Source organism: Hypomesus transpacificus, chromosome 13 (assembly GCF_021917145.1).
Source record: "Hypomesus transpacificus isolate Combined female chromosome 13, fHypTra1, whole genome shotgun sequence".
NCBI classification, from domain to species: Eukaryota; Metazoa; Chordata; class Actinopteri; order Osmeriformes; family Osmeridae; genus Hypomesus; species Hypomesus transpacificus.
The window spans coordinates 12,061,818-12,087,186 of record NC_061072.1 but is presented as its reverse complement, the minus strand read 5'-3'; the positions used below and the strand labels follow the sequence as shown (position 1 = coordinate 12,087,186).

General features: G+C 43.1%; 3 protein-coding genes across 3 annotated transcripts; 1 reads left to right on the top strand and 2 right to left on the bottom strand.

Moving 5' to 3' along the window:
- Positions 1 to 2,307: 2,307 nt before the first annotated feature.
- On the bottom strand, positions 2,308 to 8,554 carry ebf3a (EBF transcription factor 3a). Its single transcript, XM_047032702.1, has 7 exons — positions 8,330 to 8,554; positions 7,741 to 8,230; positions 7,318 to 7,474; positions 6,978 to 7,041; positions 6,484 to 6,539; positions 4,191 to 4,264; positions 2,308 to 2,380 (listed from the first exon to the last, which is right to left on the bottom strand). The coding sequence occupies exons 2-7, from the start codon at positions 7,872 to 7,874 to the stop codon at positions 2,308 to 2,310; spliced, it is 558 nt and encodes a 185-aa protein (XP_046888658.1). The 5' UTR covers positions 7,875 to 8,230; positions 8,330 to 8,554.
- An 8,711-nt stretch (positions 8,555 to 17,265) lies between these two features.
- si:ch211-221j21.3 lies at positions 17,266 to 20,089 on the bottom strand. Its single transcript, XM_047032558.1, has 4 exons — positions 20,004 to 20,089; positions 19,669 to 19,812; positions 19,053 to 19,100; positions 17,266 to 18,868 (listed from the first exon to the last, which is right to left on the bottom strand). Exons 1-4 carry the CDS (start codon positions 20,076 to 20,078, stop codon positions 18,839 to 18,841), a joined length of 297 nt encoding a protein of 98 aa, XP_046888514.1. The 5' UTR covers positions 20,079 to 20,089; the 3' UTR covers positions 17,266 to 18,838.
- Positions 20,090 to 20,536: 447 nt separating this feature from the next.
- On the top strand, positions 20,537 to 25,104 carry glrx3 (glutaredoxin 3). The gene is made up of 11 exons (XM_047032557.1): positions 20,537 to 20,620; positions 21,308 to 21,416; positions 21,549 to 21,623; positions 21,747 to 21,951; positions 22,194 to 22,366; positions 22,588 to 22,649; positions 22,734 to 22,791; positions 23,715 to 23,767; positions 23,848 to 23,887; positions 24,022 to 24,114; positions 24,788 to 25,104. The coding sequence occupies exons 1-11, from the start codon at positions 20,556 to 20,558 to the stop codon at positions 24,836 to 24,838; spliced, it is 984 nt and encodes a 327-aa protein (XP_046888513.1). The 5' UTR covers positions 20,537 to 20,555; the 3' UTR covers positions 24,839 to 25,104.
- The last annotated feature ends 265 nt before the right edge of the window (positions 25,105 to 25,369 follow it).

Genomic DNA, 25,369 nt, shown 5'->3' with positions numbered 1-25,369 from the left:
GAGAGAGAGAGCAATAAAGGAAACTGTGTTTTGTCATGTACTCTGCTGTTCAAGTGCTGTCCACCCACCTAAATACATTATCTCCCTTGTGAGTGTGGAGGACAGAGAGAGAGAGAGAGAGAGAGAGAGAGAGAGAGAGAGAGAGAGAGAGAGAGAGAGAGAGAGAGAGAGAGAGAGAGAGAGAGAGAGAGAGAGAGCAGGAGGACAGAGCCATGTGCTGCTAGCAGTGATGAGCTGACAATGGGACAGCCTAATAAGAGCCATCTGCTTTTGTGATTCCAGTGAAGCGATCGCTCCTCTGTGAAAGCGATATGCTGCTCCCATTCACTTGCAGCACAGTGAAAATGTGAGCTGTTTTATCCACTGTTTGAACTTCCTACAATATCCCTCTTTCTGACTCTCCTTTCTTCCCTGGGAGTCATCTCTCTCTCTATGTCTCTCGCTCTCTCTTTTCTCTCTATCACCCTTCGGTCTCCCTCCCTCTTATCCTCTCTCCCTCGCTATCTATCTCTCTCCCCCCCCCCTCTCTACCTCTCTCACTTTGCTGTTCTCCTTTTCCTCTATGACTTCAGTTACACCCATTGTCCCCCAGATTGAGCCACAAAGGCTGAGACACTAGATACCCTCCACTGTATTTAGTCACAACACAAAGACGAGCAATTTATGGGAAGAGCAAATGTGCTCAATATCAGTGACACCCTGTTTTAAACTGCCCCCCTTCTTTGAAGCTAAATATACAGTATCCCTGCCTGCTCACAATCCTCAGAGCCAGAGGCAAAGACATTTCTCTGTACCAGCCTCACCAGACACACCAGCTGACACACACACACACACACATGTCTCTTATCATGAAGAAATACACACTGCTTGCCTTCACCTAAGCACACACACACACGTCTCTGTCGCCACAGACAAACATCATGCCACCCCAATTCTGTCCTCCAGAAGAGGTTTATGGTAGCTCAGCAAAGATAGCAACACCATATTAAAGTAGTACATTGAAACACTGCTAAGTACAGAAACAGTAAATCCTGCTTGTTAAAACACACACACATACTAAGCTCAGGTTGTCATTGTGCCACATAAACAAGTTCATTTTTCCAGATACAATACGAGGCAATCCAGGGTGAATGTAAACCCATGCATAGATTTATGTACCTGCATAAGACTTGAATATTATAATTTTACATCCACATTTTTTAAACTGCAATTCCATTAACAAGTCTAATATGTGGCCTGTAACAAGAGACCAAAAGAAATATAGTTGCATTACAATAATGTGTAAGAGCGTGAAATACATGCAGCTCCAATATGTGTGAACACATTCATAATTCACTCGCCCCACAGTGTGTGCAGTGTATGTGTGCATGTGTGTGTGTGTGTGTGTGTGTCTGTGTGTCACTACAGTGTGAGTCACTCTGGAGTGTGGGAGTTAGTCGTTCCAGAGCGTGTGAGTCAAATTTTCCACCGGTAGTCTAGGAGGTGGCTGAGTGACAGTAGCAACTGTCCTGCCTTATTTGATTGCTAATAAGAGAGATGTTCCCTGTGTCAGATACCCAACACTCTCAGCTAAGCAAACAACTCTGGACACTAGTCAAACATTAGCATAGCTCTCCATAGGAGGAGTCTGCATACTCATCACCTCTCCACTGGTATCATCAACCAACTAGCCAACCAGCCAACCAGCCAACCAGCCAACCAGCGAGAGTTATTTTGCATCACAAGTCAATAAAAACAGTTGAACATGTTGGATCTTCCCAAACTCTGGAGCAGAACTTTCTAAATAATTCATTGATGTTATACTGTAATTTATCTTAACCGGATTTAAAATAATCAAGGCCAAATTAGACAGTTAGTGGGAGGAGAGGAGAGGAGAGGAGAGGAGAGGAGAGGAGAGGAGAGGAGAGGAGAGGAGAGGAGAGGAGAGGAGAGGAGAGGAGAGGAGAGGAGAGGAGAGGAGAGGAGAGGAGAGGAGAGGAGAGGAGGAGAGGAGAGGAGAGGAGGGGAGGCTGCTTCCCCTGACAACCCACTGGCAATTACCCCAGTCCCCTGAGAGACCAGCGGGTTTCCAAGTCAACCCACCTGCACTTCTCTACCAGGAGAGACACACACACACAGACAGACAGACTGACACACAGCACCACACAGAGAGACCAACACACTCTCACACAACAATGTGACACACACAAAACACACACAAGGGAATAGTTCATGTAGGCTATGCAGGTCCACAGCTCATTCTACTCATAATATGGACTCACAGCTTTTGGCTCAAACACAGATACACGGTGTGTAGGCAAGTGGTCCTTACCTGTCGATGATGACTGGGTCGGAGGGTGTCTCGTTCCTGTTCCCGCAACTCTTCTTGTCACAGCAGCGACTGGAGAGGAACGGACAGGAGACAGTCACATCATCAGGATGGAACTCAGTAGCATCTAGGAGCTTCACCATGTCAACCAGAATGAGATGCCAGTTCTCTAATAGTCAAAGGTCAAGCCTGGTCTTCAATTAAAAGCCACTTTCCTGAATCTCCACCACTGACATATTTTTGGTCGGATACTCTGTTCATGCTTTTGTAGGCCATGAATCACTAACAATTCCAGTCTAGCTATAGCCTGGTCTCTTGACCCAACTATCTCCCGTCATTCTACTCGTTCTCATAGAGTGAGTCTTGTAACTGCATTGAAAATGCGTTCTCCTTAATGGGTGGTACTGAGGAGATTGTTTTTACAGTCTTTTACATAGGTCTAATGTAATCCATTTTAATCAGTCTTTATCTTAGCAGAACTCGAAGTGAGGAGGACAATGGCGGCGGTTAAGCTTGTCTTGGCTGATTGCTGCTCTAACCAGTCAATCGCGGCGCGTAAACATCACGCGCGGCTCCGCAGCTGAAGGCGGGAAAACAACATGTTGTGGTGTTTGGCTTCGCGCTGAACTGAGGAGAGGCGATGCCAGGCGGCTGGGGAATAACTTCTCACGGCTTCAGCTTTTGTTTACCTCTAATTGTCAAGCTGTTATTTCTGGAGAAGAGGCAAGATGCCACATTGCCACCTTCAACCACTCATTCGGTGGGGCATTTATTAATTATAGGCTTTAAAGCTTGCATCAATCTCTACCTAACAGGCAGCGTGTCTCTGTTTAAGGCCTGAGCACATTAGGCTACCATCAACATAGTTTTAATTAATGTGAAAATAGGACTCAAATAATATGCTTCATGCATTTGCAAAACGTTGCTATGTAGGCCTAATGGTGACATATCTAAATGTTCTAAATTGCCACCATATGGTGTCGCATAAAAAAAGACCTTAAGTTTAAAAGTGACTATAGTGATTAAAGAAAGTCTAGCCTATGTCCACCACTTTAAACTCATCACATTGCATAGGCCTAAGTCCAAACAGTTACGCCATACAAGATTTTTACTATAAGCTACAAGGAAAGCAACACACACGTACACTTAATAGTTTATATTCAAGTCAACATCTAAAGGGAGACGTTCCATTGGTAGGTTACATTATTGTATGATAATGAGAAGAGGAGGCAGCAAGCCCACTGCTGCATTGTGACTTCAAAGTCACATCCCCGGATTTGAGCGCATCTAGGATCACCATAAGATAATCATTTGTGTTGTTTCGTACCGTTCTGCAGACGTGTGGCTGAACACTGGGTCGCCACCAAAGCAAAGATGACCACTTTACCCGCTAATCCATGAAGCTACGTAGGCTATAATTGCGCAGACTCTATGCCTCCTGGAGTCATGGATCGCAACAACATATTGGTTGGGAGGGAGAGAAGAGAGAGAGTGTGTGTGTGTGTGTGTGTGTGTATGTGTGTGTGTGTGTGTGTGTGTGTGTGTGTGTGTGTGTGTGTGTGTGTGTGTGTGTGTGTGTGTGTGTGGAAGTGTACTTCCAATCATCACTGACCCCCATTTCATTTTGTCATCCGTGGCAGTGGAACATGAAATAATTTCCTTTTATCCTCTAGTTTAATTCAATAAAAAGAATGTCATAGGGAAGCCTCTTTTCTGGTGAACCCATCCTGCATTTCAACGGTGTTTCAGGCTTGTATTCTATACACTTAATCCTAATCCTATCTAGACACTAGACAAATAAGGACAACAATAGACACAAATAAACTAGGCAAATTATATAAACTATAAAATGTTCTATCAAATTAGTATATTTGATTCTTACCTGCACATTATTTCGTGAGTGAGGAGGACTCGACACATCTCGGGGTTTTTGTCTTGGCCTTCATAAATGATAGCCTGGCAATTTAAAAAAAGAATGACATGGTAGATAAATAATACAAATATACATATGAAATGCTCTCTGTACGCTAACTGGGAAAATATCCAAACTCCCTCACGCGTACCTAAATGAACACCATCAAAAGGCACATTTTAATTAATTAAACAATTATTTATGTTTTGTTTAATTGTGAAATCCTTACAAATTGTCAAAACATATAGATTAACATACATTTCTACAACGACAGCTACTTTATTTTATGGAGTTTATATAATTGGACAATTTCCCAGGTCTAGTGATTTTGAGAAAATACATCAAAATATATATGTATGTTTTATTGACTTCAAATGATGAATATAAGCGATATGCATTGTTGACATTTGTTAGTCAATTTCATCACCTAATCTAGATCACACATGCTTCTCGACTACAGATGGGCGATGTAAATAATAGCCATGCCGTCTACACCACCGCGCGCTCCGCCACTGATATTTGGGGGGAACGTGCTAATGGGCAATCTGTTGTTTATTTGGAGCCGCTAACAATGATTTCTCTTTGGATAAAAAGCGGTGTCGGGGGTACGGTTGACTAATTTTTGAGCATTGGCTTTAACAGATGGCGAGGAGCTGTAGGTGCGCTCTTCCTCGCTTCCTTTGCTCTGTCTCTCCTCCTTTCTTTCGTTCGTCTGTCTCACCCCTGGTCTGCCTGATCCATGCTATCACGTAGGCATCGCACCCGCATATTTGAAAAAACGGGCATACCTACAGGAAAATCCTACTGGCTAGGCTGTAGGCTCAGCACGATTACAGTCTAAACATAAAAGTAAAACCTCAACTGCAGTGTTTAAATCAATCTCTTTTTTTTTGTCTAATAATAAAGAATAGCCTATAAAGGAAAGGAAGGCTCCATAATGAACCAAACAAAAATAAACAGTAGGCTATAGTTTAGGCATGTAGAAAATGTCACATTTTATGGCCTAAGCTATTGTTCCAAAATAATGAAAATGTCACTTCATTGAAAAAAAAAAAAACTCTGAACACTTTGATCTATGTTTCCCTTCTTTCAACGGGTGAAAGAGGGACAAGCCACAAAACAAGAACATATTCCCAGGTTTGTGGGAGAGAGGGCCTGGAGTAGTTAACGTCTGTGATTTATCTCTGCGCTCGCGGCGGCAGAAACAGAAATCTATAAACTTGTAGATCAGAGTGTTCAGCGTCATTGACTCTTTGATCATACAAACCCGACCAGACCTCGAGGACGGGATGACTTAGACGTGTATATTTTCTGCATTATGTGAGCTGCCAACAAATTAATAAACGAACATTAATAACAAGGCTAATCCCAAAGTTGAAGTCGGTCTACGGACGCTTGGCGAATGTACTTGACAATAAGGCTCTGTAGGCTATATATCGCACAAGCGCACCGCATTTTACAGAGGAAACAAGACATGTTGTCTGAGGCCCTCGATACTCTCTCTTCTTGTCTATTTCCCCCCTCTATATGTTTTTTCCTCCTCTCCTTACCTCATAGGACAGATGCTCCCTACATTTTTATAACACAGCCAATATTAGCACTAAAGAAATCCTGAACTCTAGGCTACTCCACGGCATTGCTACGCCAGTTTAGACACAACACAAGACAGGCTCCCTCACAATTAGGCTATGTGGCACGAAGCATTAAAGGTTAAAGTTTCCCTGAAATATAGCTCTGATATAAGAATAATGGAATTTACAACATCACCCTTTTTTACCTCAATTTTTATAGAGGCATTGGCACATACATGACAAGTAGCCTACTCGATTACTTTCATTAGGCTAAATTGCATTTAGCAATATATGTTAGAAACATCGGACAGAAATGTACAGGAGACCCATGGAGTCTGTCGCTTGAATTTAAGGCCACCCAGGGCGCCTTCATTCACTATTCAAGGTATTCATAGCCTTAATTATTTGTGGTCAACCAATAACTGCATCTCAAGTTGAATCATGTTAGTCTCACATTACTCGAATAAAATGTACAATACAATATCAAAAATCCATTTGACAATAACATAAAAGAAGCCAAAACAAATTTCACAGCATGGGTCTATCAAAAATATTGTTTTAAAAGCCTGTGAAAACGTTTTCAAATCCGCTAGCTTCCAACTTTCTCAGGAATTAGCAGGCTACACCAGTATGGGTCCAACACCAATAAAGGAAATCTTATCTAACAAGAGAGAAAAAAAATCACATCTTACCTGTTTTGTCATTGAATCAATTAACCGTACAAATAGATCCTGTTCTGTTCTGACGCCTGAGGGAGAGAGCAAAGTGACATTAAGGCTTTGTTGGATTATTGTAATTTGTAGATATCCCTCACACACAGTTTCTTACCAAATATATGACAAGTAATTTATTATTAATCTAACTAGGCCTAATCTTAAATACAATTTCTATTAAAACGTTCTTTAAAATATGCAAATGTACAATAGTTCAGCCTATAGTATTTAATTTGATAGGCTAGGTTATTGTAATTTTAATAAAAACGTGGTTTATGTTTTTTCCCCATTTCGTGGTGTATGGAGAACATATAGCCTACGTACTCTAATTTAGCACTTTAGAATGGTAACTCTATCTGGGAAACAACTGGACCACAAAGTGATGCGAGAAAATCGATGTCCGTGCATCCCTGTTTGTAGACTACTTTGGATGTTCATAATCATTTTAAGTCGTAATATCATGTTTCACTTACCGTTGCTATACAGTAACTGTAGTTTGTAATGTATCCCATTGTTAGTTTTTTCACTGTTTGGCTCCTGAAAAGAATCAGCAATGAAAGAGATCAGTATGACATAGTCTACATTGTTAATATTCCTCTTGACTTACCAAACATACCGTTTAAAGTGGAGTTAGGATTTGGTTTTTCATTCATAAATATTATTTGGTTGTATTACCCCAAAAAATGCTATTTGTTGAAAATAGTGTGCAAGTGTTTCTTCGAGCTATTGCTTTTTCATGTTTTTTGCCATAAATTGTGATTTATGTGGTGATAAAATGGTGTTAATGAGAGGATATTCCATAGAAGCGCTTACTTTATCTTTCTCCACAAAGTCAACATAAGCTGTCCTCTCGATCTCCACCGGCTGTCCTTGCCTGTCATATAGCGCGAGAACGAAGTGAAAGAAATTTGATTTTCTGAGGTTGGATGGCGGTTGCTTCTCATAGTGTGCCCGAGCCAAACCCACACCGCTGCGGGAAGAGAAAGGGAGAACATGTTGGTTAAATATGGTTATACACCCGTGATAGATGTGGCTGGTGAAAATATTGAAGATCCTGAAGCGGCTTTTAGAGACGAGAGATTCCTGGATTTGTCACTTTAACAGTAATAAGATGTAATGAACGGAGTGGTTTGCGCTGAAGAGGTGCACAGGGAGATTGTAATTGATACATGGCATGGTGGGGATTTAGGGTCGATCTGAGAAATGCATTAAAATCGGCTGATTTGGCAACGTTACCTCTGGGCAGCTGTGTTAGCGTCCACCACCCCAGCTGTGTGCATCCAGGACCGGACGGAATTCATCCCGCTTCCCAGTGGTTCCTCCTTCATTGTCGTCCCCCCTCTAGGTATATTATCCTGAATTCCAAACATTTAAAACAGTTTGTGTACAAACCCACTCCAGACAAAAAGGGTGAAATAGGGAGGTTGTTCGTATGGCAAGGTTTGTTCTCCAGACGATCGACAATTGTGCGTAATAGTTTGTTCCCAAATTGTGGAAAGAAACCCAAGTTCACTAGTCCAGTCTCCGCGGATCCGTCCTGCGTTGGCACGACATGAACAATTTACAGAATTGGATACAGTATCACACACGGCTGGTTGGAACGTGGTCCTGTCGCTGAAGAAGTCGTTCAAATACCAAGATATGGTTGTTGCTCTGTTTTATTCAAGTTTTCATAAAATGCGCTTGTAGAAACTTATTTTGGCGATGCTCTCACGCTGGAGTCATCCTGCAACAGCATAAAAAAAAGCTTCAGGACACTGCTGAATCGACCACTTCTGGCAAGGCGCTCCGGATCCAAAAGACAAATAAACGAAAAAATGATTACCATGGAGGTGTTCCCGGACACAGGAGAGGTTGATGAGGGGCCTTTAGCGTCTTGCAGAATGGATGGAAGCATACAAAACTCAGCCCTCTATCCCCGAGGACTGGAGCCTATCCCGGGAGCCAAAACTCTACACCCAGGGGATCCTCGCTGTCAGAGAGTGACGCGGAGTGGGCGCGGCTATGACCATACATGGAGCTGTGACATCCCCGGTCCCTCGCGCAGCTTCATTCTGTGAGTGCACGCGAGCTGCTGCAACATGAGAGCGCAAGCCGGGGCTCCACTTTTTCATTCAGTGTGGGAAGATTTTTCCCCTCAAATGCACATCCTGTCAAGATGTTGTTCACTACAAAACCCAAGCCCTCGTGGACAAAAACGTAGCCACAGGACTGGTCTTTGCTAATTTTGTAGTGAATTGAGCAGGCATGTTAGGCTATTATACTTCTTCCAAGTAAGTCCTCATTTGGATATTTAATTGACATTTATGTCTCTACTATAGAATAAACATAAAAACGGCGACAAGGCGACAGGGAGCATGAGAAAAAATAAGTTGAACATCGGGTGTAGTTGAAACAACGAGGGAACTGTTAGGGCTACTATACTGTTGTTTGGCTTTTATGAGTTTAATGAGGGATCAAATCAACGCCGCCTGACCTCATTAAGATATCAGGGTCTCATTCAGTCTTCTCAGAACTATTGAAGTATACATCACTTTCCATACACACTAAAACAACCGTGAGTGTAATTGACAGGCATGTCTATTTTGGATATATGGAAGTCTTAAAGCTGCTAACGGTGCCTGTATTTTTTTTCCAAGGCAAAGATTCATATTGATCCTCTGCATTGCCTCAGTTCTCTGTCATGCATCAAAATCATCATACCGACATTGCCATAGTGCAAGGCAGACCACAAGCTGTCTGCAACATTAGCGTTCAATACATGCGATTAAATTTGATTTACTGTGGAAGTATTAGATCTAAGCAAGACAAGTGAGGGGGACTCCCGGGGCGCACTGCAGCCTCTCATCATGGGAGGAACACAGTTGTCTTTTGAAGGGCAGTAATATCACAATATCTTTGTTCTCATCTTCAAGCATAACGTTTACTTGTTGTCAGTCTTTATATATTAATATTTTAATTAATCGGCAAAAATCGAAGTCCAAGTGTGTAGGTGTGTGTGTGTGTGTTACCAAGGGACCGCTCTGCAGCCCAGCGCACCGAGGGGAGGGATAGTGGGACGAGGAGAGGAAGAGAGATGTGTTTTACACTGCAATCTGTTTCCTGGTGTGGGGGGTTAATGACTACAGCCCAAGATAAGTGAATTATCAAAGATGTTGCTCTGTACCGTCTCTAAATCCATTACTTTCTCTGCACGCTCGTCTAATTGAAAACGTAAGTAATAACATTGTTTTTGTGACCATTTACAATAATGTAATTATTTTAGACAATGTATCATGTATAATGTCAACACTTTATTTTTTAGATAATTAATATAATTGGTGTAAGAGCAAATTCGTAAATCGATATTTGCTCGATAAATTGATCTGTTGTTTATCAATGTCACCAATCTGCATGTGGAATTTAAACAACAAAAAATATCCTTAAATCAAAACTTCAACACTTAATTGTTGGATAATATTGGATACATTTCTATTTTAACAATTGTCACAAATGTTGACAAATTGTCCGATTAAAATGCTACAAACAGCACACTTCTGTATTACTAAATACAGACTGCGCAGCATATCGATGGCAATCTGATTACCAAATTAGGGGTTTTAGGGCAAATCCGGTTAAAACTGACACCGCTGAGTGGAAGGGGGTAGGGCAGTTGGACAACCCCATCACGTAGGTAACGATCCCGTCCTAAAAGGAGTTTTAAACCTTATTTGACAACAAATGCAGCTGCCCCTCTATTTTCGAGGATATTAGGCGAAAATGAATGCAAATCTGCGCTCAGCAGCCAGATGGTCAGAAATGGAGGAATCAGCTGCTCGTCACAACAGGCGCCGCGCGAGCCTGAATCTATTTCACCTCATTTTCCTCCCCTCATCTGCTGCGCAAGCCAAGGCGTGGAAAATGTGCTCTAATTCGCCAACAACTTTTACTTTGAGTGCCACAGCCTCTGCCCTCTTTGGAACCAATGTTATAGCTATGCACACGAACGTGCATATTATTCAGATATAGGCTACTGTATAAGCCCATTTTAATTTTACAAGTTTAACTTAATGTATGATGGTGTACTGTCGTTATTTTATGATGCACACACAGAGAGGAATAAGCCATATCCTACACAGACCTCGACAAGTCACGTCGGTGATATGTTTCTGCTGAGCACTGTTGGCTGTAAACCAACGTTAAGTCTATTAAATATTACCTATCCGTTGCTTTAATAAGATAAAAATAACAGTGTTACGATAATAAAAAATAGAAACAGATTTTTTTCCTAAAAATATCAATAAGAAGAATTTACGTTTATACGTATGTCATAAATGCATGCATGACGTATATAGGCTTGTGTATTTTCTATACCCTATACTTGTGCAAGCCTTAAGGCCATTTGTGTGTAGGGCCTATTTAGTTGTAATGTTAGATCATATTTGCAGAAGTGTGCTGACTGTACAAGCGGGACAATAGCCGAGTTAGCCATGCAGAAGGTGTGTGGGTTTGAATAAGATTTGCTTGGTGTTGCCAAGACCTCCCGAAGAAACAGCCCTCCTCCTTATTGTGTGTGAAGTGTTCCTTTTGTGTGAATTTACGGGGTGAGGCTTCAATGATCCCCCCACAAATTTGCATTTAAATAGCGACATCAACCGATTCGCGTGCCACACACCAGTGGGTTCCCCAGATGTCAAGGCAAAGTCAGTCAGATGGCCGCAGCCCAGCTGTCCTCCCCACATCATACCGGCTATGTGCACACACACATACACACACTCCCATTTTCATCTCCGATCGGTTTATCAGCTGCGTACGTTGTTATGGCAGTCCGGACCGACTGACACTGTGGAGAGGACGGTGAGAGTGAGGAAGAGAGAGAGAGGGAAGGACGTGGGCGAAGTGATTTCCAATTCGCCGGTATAATAGCCATATGTATTTATAGGCTTATTGTTTTCAGCATAGCAGTTAGCAGGCAATGTGATTTAAAAAGCTAGGCCTAGTTTGGATATGAAGTGTCGGAGACTCTCAAATAGTTTGATACATAATCCTGAAAGAAATGACTGACAGCCACATCTCGGGATATTAATTTGAATACAGGAATGTTCCAATTGAGACATTATAATAGTTTTTTATCTCTTGACATTTCTGTCAATAGCATGTGCGTCTGAAAAATGTGATCTGCTTCAAAAGCTCGGGCTGCATGACAATAGGGTTGCGCGCGCTCTCAAGTTCAACTCATATCAACTTGAAATAAAAGGCTTTGAATTCTCCGGGATTTAAAGGCTGTTCTCAACTAATCTTTTCTGAATTAGGATTTCAAGAATGAGTTTATCAATTCGTTTCTAAATGTAGATAGGTCGGTTAGACATGGCCAGTTCAATACAAACATGCACAAACGAGATTCACACAGTCTGACTAACTTGACTTCGTGCAGTCTAGGTTTATTTGGTTTAGGCCTTAGGCCTATGCTTATATTTTGCATGCGTCAAAGCGGAGCGCATCAAAGACTGAAACAGTCCCGGGTATTGGCCTCTTCCACGCCCTGCTCGTCAGATAATAAATGACACCGTTAATTGTTAGATTGCACATTAAGTTGAAACATCCGCTCACTGTCACACGCCGCATGAGAGTAATTTACAATCCACTTTCAAAATGAGATGCGCGAAGGAAAATATGATTTTGATGAAAAAGGCTTAGATTATTTTTACTCGTATTAGGCTGCTGATATGTTCATGCTCATTTTACTCCAAGCCATACGCATTCACTTATAAATATCAAATTCCATCAGTCGTGTTCGTTGTTTATTTGGCCCATAATTAGAACCCCATCAATTTACAGAGTTGGGTGTGCTGCGCAGATTAGGTTTTTAACCAGCATATATTTTAAATACAACAGAACGGTTCATGTTAAGCCAGGACTATGTAATAGTAATAAAAAAAAGCTAACACATGAAGCAGGAACCAAATTGGCAACATTCACCCGGTTAGCCCGTAACAATAAAGTGCTTGGATGGATTTCGTTGAAGTCCTGCATCTGATTGAACCTTCGTCCTCTGCGCTGTCTGATATGGCCGTGAAATTTGATTAAGAGCGCCTCCTTTTGGCAACATAAGATACACATTTATTTCTGAGTGAGACTAACTTAAGACCACGCATTAAAGACCACGCATTAGTCTCTTGCCTTTGTGGAGTTGAATATGTGGCCCTGAACTTGAGGTTTTGAGGTCCAGTTTGGGGGTAAACTATAGGCCTAATTATTAGTATTGGGGGACAAATCCCTTAGCTACCACCCAATGTATGTTATGAGTAGGCTATGCTATAGCAACAGTTAAAAATAAATTGACAAATATGAAAACGGGATTAGGCAATCCATCAACACAAACAAAAACAGCATAGGCTAATAAGCGTTTTTGGTTGTTTGTTTGTTCTTTATTTAGATGAGGGTTTCTTATTCAGATTCAACCTATTTTACGTAGTTTTAGTTGGCTACATTTGTTTGACATGTTTGTCAAACAATTAGGCATCATAATCTATACACATAAAAAAGGCTATTGATTGAAACGCGTGAAAGGGCCTACGTTAAAACGATCAACTGTAGAGAAAGTGCATGTCATGAGGGCTACATTTATCTTAGAAAACTAAAACACCCAGCTGTGATTTGATTCATGAACAAAATATCAGTTTCAAAGGTTTCACGGGGAAAAAGTATGCTGGAGCTGGCATCATTATAGGAACAAGGTTCGATTAGGTAATTCTAGATATTGTAATTGGCTTAAATTAAACATGCATCGCACTAATCAACTGTGAATTTTGAACAACCGCTGGGACATTGATGTCAGATTTCATTCCGTCCAGATGTCCTATATCTACAAATCGGTCTTCAATTAAAAGTAGCCTACTCAAAAATGTCTGGAAAAAGAAGCTCAAATGTGTGTTTCAGATATTATTAACTGAGGATATTATTGACTGAACTGCATAGGTTAAATGCAACGTGTACCCTAACCAAGCCTATTGACCGCCAGATGCCGGTTTAAATAGCCAGCAATAACCCTTGTTTAAAAGTCAAGCAATAAATAAAGATCCCCTAACCCTAGTTTAATGTAACACCTTGTGTCAATAATATTGAGACAGTGGTGTTTCATGTTTTTCTGTTTTAAAAGCTGAGTTTGAGGATAGAATAAATTCGACTCATAGCCTATGCTATAGTCGTATGGCGTCGTTACGTCGTAGCCATATTGATATTAATATAAAGCCTAAATAAAAGTATTATAATTGTTAAGAAATAATCTATTAAAAGCCTTTTATATTAACACTTCCGAACATGTGAGATAGTGAGCTATGTCAAGGGCCCAGGTTGCCAGATAATTTGCATTTTCATTCTGTTACTAAAATGAAGAGAGTGAGAGGCTGTGCGGTGAGCCCGCGGCACTGCCCCGGGCGATACTGAAAGAGAGAAGTAGGCCTAGCAAAAAATGAATAAAGAAAGGGAAAGCTATTCTAGACAATTAACATGTAAAACACCCACTGGAAATAGAGACGGAATGGAGAGTTCGGGTCAACTGCTCATCCTTCTAGACCAAATAAGGAAGACTAGTGTCAATGTGTCATTGAATAAGAAGTTTACTTCCATAATTAAAGATTCCAGGAGGTGCACCTGCTCGCTTAATAGTCGGAGGTGGTGTGAGTCTAATAGGTTTTATATCAGGTTCATGAGATAGATGAGATTATGAGGCTGAGAGGTGGGCCAACATTTATAGGCCTGTACCCTACTTTTATATCCAACTAAAACAGTCCTGTGATGATTTGATTAATTGTTTCCGTTTTAAGTTCAAGGAATTGGCACCGATTTCTGGTAGAAAAGGTTGGAATCCAGAGCAACGGCAGAACAAGAGCCCCCGGCTATTCTTCTGACCGTATATCCTGTCCCCGGTTTCACGGTCCCGTTTGTCCCCCAGAATGACACCATCCATGGTGACGGTGCCCCACCTGCTGTCCACAAAGTAGAACAGCACAACGATGAAACCGCTTAGCCCACGCTCCATTACATAGCCTATGTGGTTTGATTAAAATCGGCATGGCAACTGAGCCAAGTCTTGAAGATGGAGATGTTTAGAACTGATATTATAAATGCTTCATAATAATAGATAGTTTGTATTTCAAGAGTAAAATAAAGTGTAAAATACAAATATGTCACACAAATGCGTCTGTTATTTCATTGTAAGTTGCCCTGTATGACAGAAGGAGAAGAAAAAATCACGTTCTATCTCCAGGTGTGCAAACGACCCCTCCAAGGAACCACACATCCTCCACAGAGAGATAGTTAGAGGCCCCTCTCAGTCCAAACCACAGAGAGCAAGGGCCACAGGAGCCAATCCCAACGTGTGAAGGCTGAGAATGAGAGAGCGAGAGAGCGAGAGGACCAGAGAAAAGGGGAACATACGCTGATGCGTCTATAGACACTGCCAGGCGTGAGCATCGTCGCTGGGCAGCTGGGGAGCCCGCTGGAGAGGAGGAGCAGACACGTCGGAATTAAACTGTGCAATCCGACATGTGAGATCAACAGCCTCGCTCCTCATTTACAAGCTCTTTCATTTCCTTTTGTCAGTGCCCAGGAGCGTGTAAATGATAGAGACAGAGCATGTGTCTGCTAGTGTGTGAGACCGTGTGTCTGAAAAGGGTTTGTGTGGTAAAAATAAAATTTGGATAAATTGGTACGTGTGTGAATGTGAAGCAGTTGTGTGTGTCGGAGTGTGAGTGTGTGTGTGAAAAGGAGACAGCGAGGAGAGATAGTGTTAATGTGTGTGATATGAGGACTTTTGCAGTCTTATGCCATTACGTGTTGACAGATGTGAAAACAAACAGTTATAATTAAGGTGAACTGTCTGTGTTGGCTTGACCTCCTACATTTTCAGGGGTGTGTGGGTGTGTGTGTGTCAGCCTCTTTCTGACAATTTCCATGGACAGTGTATGTATCTAACCTGAACACACCAAGCCTATATTGAAGCAAACTATTTTTTTAAATAAGAAAAAAAACATACAGAGCCATTTCCGGTCTATAAAGTTCCAGAAACAGTACAATTCAACAGTTTATACAATTCAAACAGTGCATTTCAGAGCTGAAAAGAGCTTCACCTGAAACCTTATGGTTCTTTCTCATACCATGTAACCACTGTGATGGCATGTGGCATGTACTGTAGGCCTACCGTGTCATTCACTTTCTCAACTCTGAACATCGGTAGATGGGCAGTGCTTCCAGTGAGTTCAACATGCTACCTTTAAACACAGCCTCAGACGGAGTCTTTGTGCTGGAGCTTTTGTTTGCCATCTGTGGAGGTCTGCCGGTGAGGAGGGACTTCGTTTGCGGGTGGACCAGTGCGGTCTCCACGGGTATAGAGTTGCCAAAGGACACAATGGGCAGCGGTTCGGCTTGCATTGCACGGCTGTAACATTAACTGCAATATAGCGGATCAAAGAGCTGTAAACAAAGTGGGTGAAAATGCAGGAGGGTCGTGAACACATTCATGGAGGAGAAAGAGAGAGACGGGAGGCATGAGAATGATAGACCAAGAGAAACCGAGGTGGAAAGAGAGAGGGTGGGGGATACTAGAGAGTAAGGGAGAGACAGAAAGGGAGAGAAGAGAGAGAATGAGAGAGAGAGAGGTAGAGAAGCAGAAAAAAGTTAAGAGAGCTGCAGTGTTTCTTCAGTCAGCTGATAGCTGTAGAAACAGTCAAGTGGGGTTTTTTCGCTGCTAGTGCTCCCTGACCTGCCACTCCTCCACAGAAAACCCATTCAAGCCGCCTGGCTCCCTCAGGAGGACCACGGCAACATGGCCACTTATGAAAATGTCAGACAGGGCTGCAGCGAGCTCTGCATTGACAGAGCAAGAGGACTGAGAAATATAAAAGGGGCAAAAAGGTAACATCAAAATAAACAGATGTGCACTTGTCCATAGCCCCCCAAAGGAAATCAAAATAATTCACAGCCGTATCCCACTCATAAAAACGGTCAATGTGGCTACACCCCCCTCCTTCCATACCCCACTCTCTCCCCTCATTACTTGCCTTATGGAGGGCTCTTCTGGGGGGGAGCAGGGCTCATCCTGGTATATGAGGCTGGGGGTGTATGCTCTTGCCTTTATTAGCACCTAAGCTCTTTACACTTGTAGCATATTGCTGCAGGTCATAAGCTTTATAGTCTAACATTATTGAAAAGCAGGGGTTCTTTTTCCCCAGAGTCCCTGAAGTCAGGATTAGACTGACAGCCTTCTCATCTCTGTTGCTGCATGTCTTGCTATGGCTGCCCTGTCCTTGTATGGAAGACATATTCCACATTCAGCCCCCTGCACCTATTGAGTGGGAAAATGAAGACTTGGAAGTCTTAATTTGACTCTTGTGAACAGCCTAGGTCAAGGAAGAAAACAGCCACACTGATATTTCCAGTATTGTCAAGTTAGGTTATTTGTAAATGACCAAACACTTAAAATGCTACAGGACAACCCAATTAACCCTGCACAACTGCAGTAAGATATTTATGTTGTAGCTATAATTCCAGATTAATACAATAGCTGACCATAAGCATTGATCTAACAATGTATCTGTGTGGAATGTATGTGGTGGTTTTGCATCATTTTTCATTATTGAGTATCTGCTGCCCTCTGGTGTCTATACAGGGTCAGGCATGTTTCTATAATCATGTTACTCTTGACAAGGACTGAACTGACACATGCAACTCCTCTACTTAGCACACGTTCCTGAATACAGGGTGAACAAAGATGAGCGAAGATCCATTTTTAGATTATTTATTCAAAGGCCGTTCTTCTATAGTACTAAAAATAAGTCACAATATATTTTTTGAGACAGCGTTATCTGTTGGTAGTTAATGGGCACAGAATACAACAGAATAATGGGCCCTTACTCAACATTCATGGCACAGACGCACTGCTGCTCAGGAACATTGCCTTGCATGGCAAAGAGGACAAACACCAAATCTACTGGCAGGGAGGATGTTCCAGGCAAATGAAGGTGAACTCAAATTCCACATATACTCACAAATACTGACGGATCAAATATAACATGAATTTAACATGGGATACTGAAGAAACAATTCAGCAAATTACACCAGAAAAGAAGGACACCCAGTTCAGCATGAAATCACAACTCTCACTCGTTGTACGTGGCGTAGCGTAGCCACCGTACACACCTGATACCCCTTTCATGTCTTAAAAACAAAGGAAACTTAAAGGACTGACCGCAATTCACTTTTCAAATGGAGATTCAACTATGTTTTACATAGGACTTGGAGGTCTGCGTATTCAGGCTACGTGTTCATTCAGAGATCTCACACACAAACAGTTCCATATTGTTGTGAAAAGACATAGTTCAATTCCCATCATCAGCATTCTGTTTGGCCATTACGTACAATACATTGTTGTCATTGAAATTAACTAGAGTTAGAAAAAATATAATATTTCTTTCACCAAAAATCTTGCGTACAAATCATCAATTCAAAAGATCATTATTTTATGTGAAAATAATTTTCACTCATTTCATTTCCAAAGAAATGAAAAGGATTTTTACATGATTTACTGTTTTTTGTTTGTCAAGTAATGAGACTGGAGCAGACAGTTTCTACAGTACATGTAGGCCTATTCATTTAGGCCTACGTTTCCCTGATATATATCTAACCATAGATATATATTCAGAACAGTGTTATTACATAAACCAAAGCCCAGGTCCCTTCCCTGGGAAGGCTGCAGATCTTACTGTAGAGTACACAGTAGAGACATCTACATGAACAAATATAACGTTTTATGAGGTTGCACACACAGCCTACTTTTAGTAGCCCTTCTTATGTGTCCCTGTGTGTGTATAAACATGTTTAATCCAAAGGGTACAGTAATACACTTGTGGGGAATTTACAGTGACACAGTACTGGCTTTACAAGGCACCCTGTGGTAAACTACAAACATGGCTTCCTCCCTTCTCTCATGATGGACATCATCCCGACTAGTTCTCCTTATGCCTGGTACACATAGGCAAATTTGCTTGACTATGCCCGATTCCTGGACTACTAAGAATTTGAGTAACTTATATGTTAATCAATTATTGCCAGACTTGCCAGCAATTTGTTAAATATGAGCATTGAGAAAAGTGAATATGATTATTTCTAACACTGCAGAGCAAGTTGCAACACTGTGTACAAGGCAGTAATTATATTAATCCCCCCCACACATCCATCTACTCCATCTTGTTTTCTTGGGACCCTCGCCTTTTTATCTATAATATATCTCTACCTCCCCTTCTTCATCCTCCTCCTCCTTCCCTTCCTCCAGGTATCCAGCTCCTCGTCTAGCTGGTCAGTAGCCCATGATGTGGTTGATGTGACCCTTAAAGATAGGACAATCCCAAAAAGAAGACTGATGCAGATTACATAGAAAAACGACAGGGCATTTCTATCCATCTCTGTACCCATCTACATTGTGTCCCCATATATAACTCCCTCCGTCCCCCCACCCATGTGTGGCTATACTTCAGGCCAGAGGGACGAGGCAGAATAGAGGACAAACTCACCGGTTCGCCAGCCAAGCAGCGTGGACAGCACTGGGATGGACGGCTGGCCTGGACACCACAACAAACACAGAGGATCAGAGGCACCAACGCATACATATGGCTCTACACTGGACTAACAGCCTGTGTGGAGGTTTTCTTGCACTTCTTTTCTGGATCGACATTAGCCAAGCTTCTCAGTCAGTGCTTCATGTAAATACATTACTGCATGGGCTAAATTATATACTGCATGGGCTAATCTACAATATGAATTCTGTTCATATAGAATTTAGTCATTTATAATGTCTAGCTAGGACTTAAATGTCCAACACACACAAACTGTTGTTGCATTAACGTGACTTCACTCCCACCCAGAAAAACAGCCATAACCTGCTTGGAGATAAGATAGTGTCCTTGTGTGTGCCTATGTCTAAATTTGACCCATGCTTATCTATACTAGAGTGTGATCCAGGAGGTAGATATGAGGGCCCAAAATCCTTTCTTGACTCCCGTCTGGTTTCAACTCCACATTGTAGGATCTCAGACCATTAAGTTGATGCAACAGCCATGTCTTACACCTAACATAAAGTAATAAGAAAGAGGACATTAGGATATCCCAGGTGTAAAAGTAGGGACCTACCGTTGGATCAGGAAGAGGAAGAACACCATTGCCGTTCGTAGCTCCCTGTTGGTGTACTGCACTCTCCCATGTGTCCATAGGGCAGTCCGCTACCGCGCCATATTCAACCTGAGCGTAATCTCCCACTCCATCACACGCACGCTTCTGATAATCACAACAGAGCTGATTGTTGACACGAGCATGGCACTTTGATCTTAAGCTATCGCTTCCTTGCTGGATAGTAATCAGAAAACACATGACCTATTAGGAACAGTCAGTATACATCTTGCCGAGCCCTTCCACGACTACTTACAAACCAATGGCTGACTCTAACCCTGACATTAATTTGACTTTACCGCTTGGCAGGCGTTCCACTTCTCAAGGTCTCCTTCGTGGCGTCTCTTCTTCTGAATTGCTGTCATATATTCCATGTTTGTAGTTAAGTTACAATTAGTTGTATGTAGCTAGCTTTCGTCAAATTAATTAAGAAGCATGTACGACAAGAAAGGTTACTGTGCTTTAAGGTTAGCTACTGTACTGTATTTAGCAAGCTAGCAAGGCTAGGTCCCTGTCGAGCCAAAAAACTTGGCAGCAGCAGTGAATATGAAACAAAAACTAGCCACGCGATGAGACTGATTGTTAAAATAAACTTTAATTGCGTATCTAGCTTCTACACTACAGTAGGGTATACTCCAGACGTGCTTTCCAAAGCAAGGACATTTGCAGCCGCGTTATTTTCGTTTGCCTCTGCTCTAGCTGGTTGCCAGATATGCCATATCCCCCCCCATGACCAGCCCACTGTCCGTTAAGATCGACGTCGATTAGTTTTGTCTGGTGGTATGTAGCTTGGTGGCTAACATCCAGAAGACGTAATGTGTAGATGATCGACGACTACACTATCTGCAAACATGGCGAACCTTGTGGAGGCAACATCCTCGCAGAAATTTGAAGATTTGCTATCGAAGGCTGGCAAGTATGTCGTTTACTGTCATCACCGTAAATATTGTTTGAATAATAAAACTATATATATTACAATACTTCATATGAGCAGCTTATGTATCAGTCACACCTCAGTCTACCTAATTTAGTTAGCTAACGCTACAGTAGAAATGCTAGCGCGTTAGCTGGCTAACATTGTTTTCACGTTAGGCGTTATCTACCATTAATGTGACCAATAAATAATAGTAGACCTAAGCACTTTTCAAAGCTCAAGGATCATACCAACGACACTATTGTTTACTCTCTAGCAAAATATCTTGACATAGCATTTTTACTGACGTAGCATATAACTGACACTACTGCCATCTATCAAAAGTGACAGTCAGCTAGCTAGCTGTCTTATCAGAATTCGATTGCCAGTGTGTCACTCGTGTCACCTCACCTTCACAAGTTCACGTGAGATTCCAGTGGAGGGTACATTCTGTATCGCCTTCATGCTGGTGGAATACTTGCTTTGCAATCTGCTGATCTAGCTAGCTGTAACTAGTCAGGGTTGTGCCGGACCGTTCACTGTGCCCTGTGTTCTGTTGTTAACCAATTGGGGACAACCCTTGATAAGATTGACATTTGACTGATTTAGGGTTCCATGCAGAAAGCTGTAGCAGGTTATATGTGGTAGCAGAAAAAATCTATCTATCTAAAAATGCATCTATCCATCCAGATGCCTGTCAGTGGTGCACTTCCAGGCATCATGGGCTCCCCAGTGTGCCCAGATGAATGAGGTGATGGCAGAGCTGGCCAAGGAGCACACTCACACCACCTTTGTCAAGGTAACCGAGGCAGTCTCAGTTCATCTCAACTCCTCACTACTGCAGGCACCAAGAGACATTAGAGCAGTTGCCTGAGTTTCTATGTCCATGTTTATCTCTCTCTTCCTCTCTCTCTGTCTCCCCCTTTCCTAGCTGGAGGCTGAGTCCGTCCCGGAGGTGTCAGAGAAGTATGAGGTCACCTCCGTTCCCACCATCCTTTTCTTTAAGGTATTTTTGGAGAACATCGCCCTCTCCCACACACACACACTCACACGTAAACACACATTCTGTCTGAATCCATATCTGACACCCATACACACACTGATGGTGTTTGTCCCTGGGTTCCGCCAGAGTGGTCAGAAGGTGGACAGGCTGGATGGAGCTCACGCCCCTGAGCTGACCAAGAAGGTGCAGCGTCTGTCGGTGGGGGCGGGGGGAGGCCCGGAGGCCCAGGGGGAGGCCCCCCAGGAGGACTTGAACACACGTCTGAAGAAGCTGATGAATGCTGCGCCGTGCATGCTCTTCATGAAGGGGTCGCCCCAGGAGCCTCGCTGTGGTAAACACACTAGGGACAGAGGAAGGGTGGAGGTAGGGAGGAGGGAAGAGAGAGAGAGAGAGAGAGGGGGGGGGGGGGTTACCTGCATAAGAGAATGTGATCTGCGTGTTTGTGGAACATCAACATGATTTACTTTGTTTTTTGACCGTAAGCATCACTCACAGACAACACAGGAACAAGTCTCTTTACGTCTCGTTTCTTTCTCTCTCTTTCTTTCTTTCTTTCTCTCTTGCTGTCTTCAGGTTTCAGCAGACAGATAGTGCAGATCATGAAGGAGAACAATATCCAGTACAGCAGCTTTGACATCCTGTCTGATGAGGATGTGCGCCAGGGTCTGAAGACCTTATCCAACTGGCCCACCTATCCCCAGGTCTACGTCAACGGAGAGCTGATGGGGGGGCTTGACATCATCAAGGTAGCCAGAGCGAGAAGAAGAAGCTCTCCTCCACCCCTTCACTGTGTCCATGTAATAGTAATATCTCTCCAGGTCCAGGTCTCTTCTACACCTGTCTCTCCGTCCATCTCCTCATCCCTTTCCAGGCATCCTTGTGTGTGTGTGTGTGTGTGTGTGTCAGAGAGAGGATGTATGGTGGAGCAGAGAACAGAGTCCTCATGGTTTCTTTATCTGTACTGTAGGAACTAGCTGAATCTGGAGAACTAGAAAACACCTGCCCCAAAACGGTCTCCCTGGAGCACAGGTATAACACACACACACATGAATGCATGCACATGTGCAAGACACCACGATGAGCTAGATAACTGACTCTCATTACCCTGTCTAGGTTGAAGTCAATCATCAACAGGAGTCCAGTCATGCTGTTTATGAAGGGCAATAAGGAGGTATGTCTAGTTACAAAGTGTTATAAAGAAGTATGCATGTCTAGTTATGTAGGGATGTCGATATGTATGTATATTTAGTTATGGAGGGTTATGAGGTGTGTGTGTATTCATTATGAAGGCTGATAAGGAGTTATAATTCACTCCCACACACACACACACACACACACATGTGCACGTGCACCGACACACACTACACACTAATAGAGCCCCAGGACCCTCACCTACCACTTCATAGTACTATTGATTTTTCAGTGTTACAGATAAAAGTAGCTCTTCTGACAACTCTAATGCAACTCCTTGGAGAACAGTTCTTTCTTTCCTCTCCCCCCCGCCCCCCCGTTCTCTTTCACATCCACACACCCTCCTTTATCCCTCTCTTCTGCCATGATAGCTTCCCTCTGTCTCCCTTGCTCTCGACATCAGTCGACCCCACTCCTTCCATTGTTTCTACCCTCCCTCCCATCCCTTCTCCACACCCCCCTCCCCTCCACTCCCTGTCTCTACACCCATGCTTCCCCTCTCTCCACCCCTCCTTCTCCTCCCTCTCTCCACCCCTCCTTTTCCTCCCTCTCTCTCCACCCCTCCTTCTCTCATACAGCTTTCCCCTCTGCATTGTATCTTGAAAGTCAAGTTTGAAAGTGGTTGCTTTGAAGGCTGTTTGAGTTGGAGCAAGCTGAAGGATGGCTTAGTTTGCCCGGTTCCTGCAGTTTATACACAGTTGTTAAGTAGAAGAAGTGAACTGTAGGGTCCATCCTCCTTGACAAGCTGGTCTTTGTGGTTGCTGAATAGGCTGTCTCTAATAGTGAAGCAGTGCCACATCAAATGGTCTCAACAAGAACCTCAGTCTCCTTATCTCTGGAGGATCAAGGGACAGCTAGCTAGGATTCTCACCTCCATGAATGTGTGTATGTGTGTCTCTCCAGGCTGCCAAGTGTGGCTTCAGTAGACAGATCCTGGAGCTCATGAACAGCTCAGGGTAAGATGACGTCTACACACACACACACACACACACACACACAGAAGCAGTCTTATCATGTGAGCTGTGTGTGGTTGCAGGGTGGAATACAGCACGTTTGATATCCTCCAGGACGAAGAGGTGAGACTCTTCCTGTCATCTGTGTCATGCAGCACATAGTCCCTGGTGATCTGCATACCCTTCTTTCTTGGTTTTAAATGCCCACCAAACAGTACGTTCTATATATGTGTGTGTGCTCTCACGGCCAATCTCAGGTTCGCCAGGGCCTGAAGACATACTCCAACTGGCCCACATACCCTCAGGTCTACGTGAAAGGAGAGCTGATCGGTGGACTGGACATCATCAAGGTCAGACAGGATATGACATCACATGCCACACAACCTCATTCTCTCCTTGTTTCAAGCCCCTGGTGTAGTCTGTTGTCTGACTGACTGTTGACTGAAAGGTGAAGGAGAGGGAAGCAAAAAGTGCTGGTGGGTGGGTGGGTGCTGCAGTACCACTACCTCCCACCAGATGTCCCTATAGCACCACAGTCTGCAACCTACAACCCTCCCAACCAGGACGCAGGTGAAGCAGATGGAGCATATTCTTATGGGGTGTGATAAGACCACCCAGAGTTCAGCCTCCATGGGAGTCTGAACGTGAGCGAGCGTTCTTAATCTTAATACCCCGGGTCTCCCAACTACATTAAAGTCTGCTGCCAACCTTCAGATAACATTCTCCCCTGGAGTAAATCCTCTTAGCTTAGTTCTTTCTTGCCTTAAGTTGCTTTGCATATTCCAGTACTGTTCTTGGTGGGGCTGAGCTGTGGCTGTTAGCTGGCAAACTGTGTCTGCCCAGAGGCAGGTAGAGGAGAACAAGGCGGGTCTCAAGTGAAAGTCAGCATGACTGCAGTGATAAGCTCCAGTCTACAGATGCTCTTCCCGCTGCGCTCAGAACTGAACACCACAAAGAAGCCTTGTTTCGTGTTTTTTTGGACTGGGCCTCTAAATTGTTTTTTTATCTATTTGTGTTTTCCAGGAGCTGAATGAGACAGGAGATTTGACCTCAGTCCTGAATGGGGAGTCCTAGAAGCCCAGTTACTACAACAACAAAAAAGAGGGAACAAACTCTGACTGCACACGTGTCTACCTGCTTCTCTCTTCAGCCACTCACATGGCTTCTCTTCATCTCCCCATCCAATCAGGAGGCTGATTTGAAGGCGAACGGGAGTGAAGAAATCTTTACCACGCGTGTGTCTCCAGAAGAGCCTGTGTACAGATATAAAAACTATGTCCAATCTTGTTGACCTAAATACATTCTTCCAGCTATTGGAATAAAAATATCCATCAAACGGTATCACACAGGTCCTGCTTTTCTCTGGATCTTGTCTGTGTCTGTGCACAACCTGCCATCCAGTGATTATATTGGCATTTTGAATATTTTGAGGTGTGTGCGCGACTGAGTGAGTGAGTGAGGGATTGAATGCTAAAACCAGTGTTTGAAGAATAAGACAGCAGGCATATTATAAGTAAACAAAGCATCAATATTTACACCTGGTGTCCCTGTCACCGAGGCTCATCCATCCTCCCGTGCACTCCAGCCCCCCCTGTCCCCCGTCCG